Consider the following 7384-nt stretch of genomic DNA (forward strand, 5'->3'; position numbering starts at 1 on the left):
GGTCATCGATCGGAGCTAGAACGCTCGCTAATCGTTGAGTGGTGTAATAAACCAATCGGCCGTATTTTTCCCTGTGCCGGACACGATGGAGAGACATGATCAAGGTGAAGGAATCGACTGTGCTGCAGACAGCGGCAGCAGTACTCCTACGTCCGGGGTTGGCATGCTTAGCGGGGAAGGGTTCAAGAAAGGGTTCGGGAAGGGTTCAGGGAAGGGGCTCAGGGGAGACAGGGTGTCAATTCTTCGTCAACGAAACACGCTGAGCCATGTTGGAGCATCGGGATGGTGGGCAGTGGGCAGGTCGCGAGAAAAAGAAAGGGTGTGGGCGTGACACAGGCGGAGGTTGCTTTGGCTGGTCGAGGCGGTGAAGGGCCGGCTCGCACGGGCGTTCCCCAGCGTGGGCGGGCTCTGCGGAGACGATGGGCGCAGGGCTAAGTTTGGAGCCGGAGCATGCGAACTCGGGGGGTGATGTCTGGATGAGATGCATTAGCAGAGGGGTTAGTCGGTAGATGATATGTACCTGTGTACCTGCACATATGCACAGTACACTAGACGAACAGCACGACAGGAGGGCGGAGGCAGGGCTGGGTCACGGGACGGACGCACGATGATGGCAGCAACGGGTGGGTGGCGCGCGAATGCCGTCAGTGGTCGAGAGAGGTCCAGGGTGGGAAGGTGGGAAAGAGGCCCGAGCTCCCAACGCCCGCTTGCTTGGGCCGTCGTCTGTTGTGACATGGCAATCTCCCAACAGACAGCCCTCGCGCGCTTGGACTTCACAGATATAGCCCTCTCCATAATCGCCTTTGCCCTGCCGTGACGCTTCAATCCAGGGCGCAACGTCTCTGCTCAACATAAAAATTTTCGTGCTGTCGTGTCACTGCTGCTGTCGCGCGGCACCCTCGCGCCCTCTGTCTGGATATATTACTGCGGGGAAACAAAAACAGCAACGCCCTTGCCTCGAAGCCATCCATCTACAGCTAGACTCTCTGACGTGGAGACCACGGACAACTGTACACCTACTACCCCTCGGTCGCCTCGACTGAACGCTCCCTCACTCCAATTTTCAATTTTTCACCTCTTTGCAACAATGGCTGAATCGCTGGAAGATGTGTACATCACGGTAGGCCTTCTTGCGCCCTCAATTGAATCAATTGCACCCTGGCTAACACGCCCCACAGCTCCTCATGAGCGACTCGTACCTGCCGGGTGCAGCAGTCCTGGCTCATTCCCTGCGAGATGCCGGAACCACGAAGAAATTGGCTGTGCTCATCACCCCCGAGACGCTCTCTGAGCAGACTGTTGAAGAACTCAAGGTGCTGTACGACTATGTGATTCCAGTGGAGCGTATCCGCACTGGCAATACCGCCAATCTTTACCTGATGGGGCGTCCTGACCTAGCATACACTTTCACCAAGATTGCACTATGGAAACAGACTCAATTCCGCAAGCTAGTATATCTCGACGCCGATGTTGTTGCCCTGCGTGCTCTGGACGAGCTGTTCGACATTGACGCCCCGTTTGCTGCAGCCCCAGACATTGGCTGGCCAGATGCCTTCAACAGCGGTGTCATGGTCATCAAGCCAGACCTGAGTGTATACGAGGCTCTGCAGACCATGGCAGCTGCTGGTGAGAGCTTCGACGGCGCAGACCAAGGCTTACTCAACCAGTACTTCGAGCACCGTCCCTGGCAACGCCTCAAGTTCACCTACAACTGTACCCCGAATGCCGAGTACCAGTGGGAGCCCGCATACCAACACTACAAGCACGAAATTGCCGCCGTTCACTTCATCGGCAAGAACAAGCCTTGGTCGGGCAACCATCCTGGTGGCAGTGGTGTATATGGAGAGCTGGTGGCACGATGGTGGGCAGTACACCGGAAGCATTTTGGAGATGGACAGAGAGCTGGTGAGACACATGGCACGCAAAGTGAAGCCATTAACTCTTCCTCTTTTGTCCCTCCCCCTGCAGAAGCTTCTTCTGTCCCCACCGAGCCACCCATTATTGAAACTGAAATGGAAGTGCAAAATGTTAACCAAAGTGATGTAGGAACTCTCGAGAACCCCTGGGACCCAACCAAGTACGTACCTGCACCTTGAATTCATACCCCTCATGCTAACATTCATAGGTCCGGCCCCCCATCCCAATCGAAGCCCGAAGCCGCCAACTTCCCAACCCAGACTTATGGTTTCAGCGACGACCCTTCCCTTTTTAGAGCCCCAAGTGCCTATCCAGATGCTCCCAAGGACATGTGGTACCAAGTACCAGACAACAAGCCAGAGCCTGCTAACCTGCCTCCCCCCATCTTTCCATGGGAGCAGGCTGCCGACAGACCCCAGCCGACGCGTGTCTTTGCCGAAGACCGGTCGCCAGAACCCACTCCTGCTGTTGAGTTACCAACGCATCCCTTTTCCACTACCCACTTCGAAGGCGATGACAAGACGGCAGCTGAGGCTGCCAAGAAGGAGCCTTCACCTGAAAGGCCTTCGGGCCAGCAATGGCAATCCGCCACTGGTAATGCATGGGATAACGTTCCAGGTATCGACAATTATGTACGCGCCGTATCCGACCTCAACGGGCAACGTGGTAAGAATGCGGCTCTCCAAAAGACGACGGGTACAGACGATATCGCCTCGCCCACGATTGAGCGAGGTCGTCGCGAGAGCCTCATCATAACCGACTTTCCTTCTGCTGTCGAGCGGCCGAGCCTTCCTGTGACACCAGCCCCTGTCCGCCGCCCCATGTTCTGGGGTGATGAGAAGAACAAGACAGGTGAATTACCTTCTGCGACAGGTGTGCCTGACCAGACCGAATGGGTGAGTCAACAATGATTCCTTCTTCCTGTTCACTCTCTCAACTGCTCCAACGACGACACGATATGACAAGAACTAACTTTGACATGCGAAGAATCCCGAGGAGAAGCTTGACCAGTTACGACGCTCATCCCTCATTGAATTTGAGCACCTCAAGAAGGACGAACACCCTGACCCGCCACTGCGCCAACTGCCAGAGCATTCTGTCGGGGATGCTGCAAAGGGACCTGACGGCGGTGACGTCCCGGTAGGCGAGCAGGTCAAGGTCTGAGCAACGATGGTCACCCCATCTACCTTTGGCGATGACGGCCCCTCAGTCAAGGCTAAGGGGTATGTTGTCAGTCCAACCAAAATTACAGAGTAAAAATGGCAGGGTTCAGGACGAGTATGATGAGAGGATTGGAGGGTTTCGTCACTTTCATTTACCAGACGATGCGATGAAGTCATATACCTTATGTTGTTGTTCGCTGTCATGGATTTTATCACGATTCTACACTTAGCCTTGCTGGCGTTGCTGTTCTCTTCTGTCTTTCATTGGCGAGCTCACATGAGCATCTGCATCTGCATTGACTAGCGATTAGCTTGCTTTACTCGTCGTCATATCAATCAGCATGAGCATGAGCATCGCCTTTTTTATCATATACGACCCCGCTTGTTCAGGAAAAAACTGTTGGTCTCTTTCCAAGGATCTAGAGTTGACGTGGAGAGATAGCCGCTGGTAACGCCGTCTATACAGAGTACCACGTAAGTATGCATGTATGGTACGCTCGGATGCAGGGTTTGCGGCACATGCATGGCATATGCATGCACGCCCCGACGGTGGGTCCGCACTAAAGAGCTTGACTTTAGCTGGCGTCTGTGCCGTTTGGTGTGTCCTCTCCCTTGGTCCCATGGCCCAGCTAGGTCATCCAAAATGCCCCGCTTGCCCCTCCCTCTGCTCGCGCCTCGGTTTGCTGCCCTCACACAACCACCTGCCCAAATAAAACTCCAACCAATCCGTAGACCGCGAATAAGCGACAATCAAACTCGCAGGCGCTTCTTCTGTCCCTCGCAGCCTTTTTGTTCCTCATCGTCGCCTGGCTTTATTGCAACACCTAGACGCGTTGCACACTCCATCCCCAAACGCATACCCAACGCCGACTGGCCCTATCTGTACCACGGATTCGACAAGATGGCGCACCTAGACCCTTACTTCAAGCAAGTCGATGATTTGCAAAACACCTTCATCGAGAGGCTGAGGGAGGCGGTGGCCATCCCCAGTATCAGTTCCGAGGACCAGAGGAGGCCTGATGTCGTCAAGGTATGTATGCCAGCTGTTTATAAGGCTATCATAGCACGTGTGAGCCGTCTGAACACTGCATCTGACTGTGGTTTAGATGGGACACTGGCTTGCCGAGCAGATCAAGGCTCTTGGTGGCACTGTCGAGCTCCGTGAGCTAGGAAAGCAGCCTGGTCGTGAGCATCTCGACCTCCCGCCCTGCCTATTGGGTCGCTACGGAAACGACCCCAAGAAGCTCAACGTCCTCGTCTACGGTCACTACGATGTACAGCCCGCAAACAAGTCGGATGGCTGGGCGACGGATCCTTTCACACTCAGCATCGACGACAAGGGTCGCATGTTTGGACGTGGCAGTACCGATGACAAGGGCCCAGTGCTTGGATGGCTCAACGCAATCGAGGCCCACCAGAAGGCTGGCGTAGAGCTGCCTGTCAACCTGGTCATGTGCTTCGAGGGTATGGAGGAGAATGGATCTGAAGGACTCGACGACACCATCCGCGCAGAGGCCAAGAAGTTTTTCAAGGATGTTGATGTTGTCTGCATTTCGGACAACTACTGGCTCGGTACTGAGAAGCCTTGCTTGACCTACGGTGTCCGTGGCTGCAACTACTACCAGATTGAGGTTTCTGGTCCTGGCCAGGATCTTCACTCTGGTGTCTACGGCGGTATGACTCACGAGCCCATGACTGACTTGGTGCGCATCATGAACTCGCTCGTCGAACCGGATGGCAAGATTCTTATCAAGGGCATCGATGAGCTGGTTGCCCCGCTTACCGACGAGGAGGCCGCGCTTTACCCACCAATTGCCTTTACCATGGACGGCCTGAAGGAGTCACTAGGCGGTGCCGTCACGATTCACGACAAGAAGGAGGATGCACTCATGTCCAAGATGCGATACCCCTCATTATCCCTTCACGGAATCGAGGGGGCCTTTTACTCTGAGGGAGCCAAGACTGTCATTCCAGCCAAGGTTATTGGAAAGTTCTCGATCCGAACAGTACCAAACATGGAGATTGACCCAGTGACGAAGCTGGTTGAGAAGCACATCAATGACGAGTTTGCCAAGCTGAAGTCCAAGAACACGATGAAGTTTAGCGTCGTACACTGCGGGAAGTGGTGGGTAGAGGACCCCAACCACCCCAACTACACTGCTGCCGCAAAGGCTGTTGAGCGTGTGTTTGGCGTCAAGCCTGACATGACGAGGGAGGGTGGAAGTATCCCCGTCACATTGACCTTCCAAGAGGAGCTTGGCAAGAATGTTTTGTTGCTACCAATGGGTAGCTCGACCGACGCAGCCCATTCGATTAATGAGAAGCTCGACAAGAGGAACTATATTGAGGGCACTAAGTTGTTGGGTGCTTACCTGCACTACGTTGCAAGCGAGATGAAGCGTGATTAGATGGATAGCAGCCGCAACTCATTGCAGGATTTTCTGGGTGACATTTATTGAGTTGTAGATAGCACATGAACAAGTTAAAAAAATATACCCTTTTATACAAGTTACTGTTAAAGCTTGGTTGACAAGCGCACCACTGTATTGCACAAGTGCGGTGCAGCTTTGACCAACCACATCGGGGCGGAACAACGAAAAAAGTTCGGCCTTGAGCCTCACAACATTCCAACGTCCGCATCAACCCCATCTTGTGCACCGGCGGGCCACACCACACCCCAAGGTCCAATTGCACAACCAACACAATGGCAACATGTAAACCACTCCTCCGGGTCTGCCCATCGACCCTGCAACCCGCATCCCTCCTGCCACGGACTCAACAACGCTTCGAATCCACAACCCGACGACACAGAAAACTACTCGCGCTCCCCGCGGCACCATCCTACACACCATCCACCTCGTCGCCAACCCTGATATTCAACCCCCCATCCTCCGCCCCCAGCGTCCACCACACGCCTCTAAAATTCCTCCCTCAATCCGACAAGCGCCGCACCCTCTACGCCAACATGCACCACCAACTCACCCGCACAGCCCTCACCTCACGCACCTCTCCCATCGCTTCCCCGGGGACACCCCTTCAAACCTCGAGCCACCTACCCCCGAAACCCTCTTCTGCCCTACCACCTCCAGTCCGGCAACCATACGACAAACAATACCACCTTTCCGAACAGCAAGTTGCGGAAATCAGGCAATTACGCGCAGAAGATCCGGATACGTGGACGAGGGTTAAGCTGGCGGACAAGTTTGGGTGTAGTCAGTTTTTTGTGGGGTTGGTGGCGAAGAATGAGGCCAAGGCGGAGAGGGTGGCGCGGGAGCACGAGGGCATGAGGGCGAAGTGGGGGGGAAGGAGACGCGAGGCGAGGGAGGAGAGGGGGAGGAGGAAGATGGGGTGGGGGAGGGATGAGTAAAAGGGGGAGAGAAAATAAAATAAAAAGATGGGGTTGATCTTGTATGAGTTTTTTTTTGATGGAGATGGGGAAGGATATATGAGGTCTTTGTTTGATCTATAGAAGAAAGTCATATACGACTATTATAAGGAAAAGGAAAAATAAACATGAAATCGAAGCATTCTCCTTTACTTACTTACTTGTCCTCTATCTCTACACCGTTACCAATCTTAATCACGAACCCTTTACCCCCGTCTTGATTCCCACTCCCAACCTTGCACCCTTGACACCATTCCCTCCTCTCCCCCTTGTCCCCCCCTTCAACCTCCTCAACACCCATCCCCGCCCCAACCTTGCTCCCCTCCACTTTCCTCAGCGCAATCCGTACTTCACCCATGTCCCTCCCCCAGCTCAGCAGCATCGCCGGCCTGTAGTACCGTGCACTCGTCGAACAACTACTCGTTACCAGCGCGCAGGAAAGCAGTCTCGCGAGGTTCGTAAGGTGAAAGGATAGCGTCGCTGATGCGGATGCTACTGTGGATGTAAGGGGTAAAGAGGGAAGGAAGACGTGAGTGTCTTCGAGGATGAGGGTGTGAATGGTGCGATGGGTGCTGGTGTGTGAGGAGGGATTGGAGAGGTAGGTAGGGAGGGAGCGGAGGGTTGAGAGGAGAGAGGGGTAGGTTTGGGGGTGGAAGATGTGGACGTGTTGTAATGCGTTTTTCACCCTTTCTCTCAAAGCGGGGGGTGAGGGGCGGGGGTGCGGGGTGGAGGAGAGGAGGAGGAAGAGGAGAGTGGTGTAGAGGAGCGGAATGTTGAAGTGGCGGAGGGGATCGATGAGGATTATGGCGTTTGAGGGGGTGGAGAGGGCGGTCGCGATGATGAGGGTTATCAAAGAGGTTTTTCCGGAGCCGGAGGGTTGGTGGTGGGAGGGTGGGGAGATGAGGGTGAGGATTGGGGG

General features: G+C 54.6%; 3 protein-coding genes across 3 annotated transcripts; all 3 read left to right on the forward strand.

The window, feature by feature from the left end:
• Positions 1-1087: 1087 nt before the first annotated feature.
• On the forward strand, positions 1088-3081 carry COCCADRAFT_30299 (glycosyltransferase family 8 protein; the record flags this gene model as incomplete). Its single annotated transcript, XM_007719060.1, has 4 exons — positions 1088-1120; positions 1179-2077; positions 2126-2813; positions 2905-3081. 4 exons carry the CDS (start codon positions 1088-1090, stop codon positions 3079-3081), a joined length of 1797 nt encoding a protein of 598 aa, XP_007717250.1.
• A 900-nt stretch (positions 3082-3981) lies between these two features.
• COCCADRAFT_9188 (uncharacterized protein) lies at positions 3982-5488 on the forward strand (the record flags this gene model as incomplete). Its single annotated transcript, XM_007719061.1, has 2 exons — positions 3982-4110; positions 4187-5488. 2 exons carry the CDS (start codon positions 3982-3984, stop codon positions 5486-5488), a joined length of 1431 nt encoding a protein of 476 aa, XP_007717251.1.
• Positions 5489-5784: 296 nt separating this feature from the next.
• On the forward strand, positions 5785-6447 carry COCCADRAFT_30301 (uncharacterized protein; the record flags this gene model as incomplete). Its single annotated transcript, XM_007719062.1, has 1 exon — positions 5785-6447. One exon carries the CDS (start codon positions 5785-5787, stop codon positions 6445-6447), a length of 663 nt encoding a protein of 220 aa, XP_007717252.1.
• Positions 6448-7384: the final 937 nt, after the last annotated feature.

The sequence above is a fragment of the Bipolaris zeicola genome, assembly GCF_000523435.1.
Source record: "Bipolaris zeicola 26-R-13 unplaced genomic scaffold scaffold_276, whole genome shotgun sequence".
NCBI lineage: Eukaryota > Fungi > Ascomycota > Dothideomycetes > Pleosporales > Pleosporaceae > Bipolaris > Bipolaris zeicola.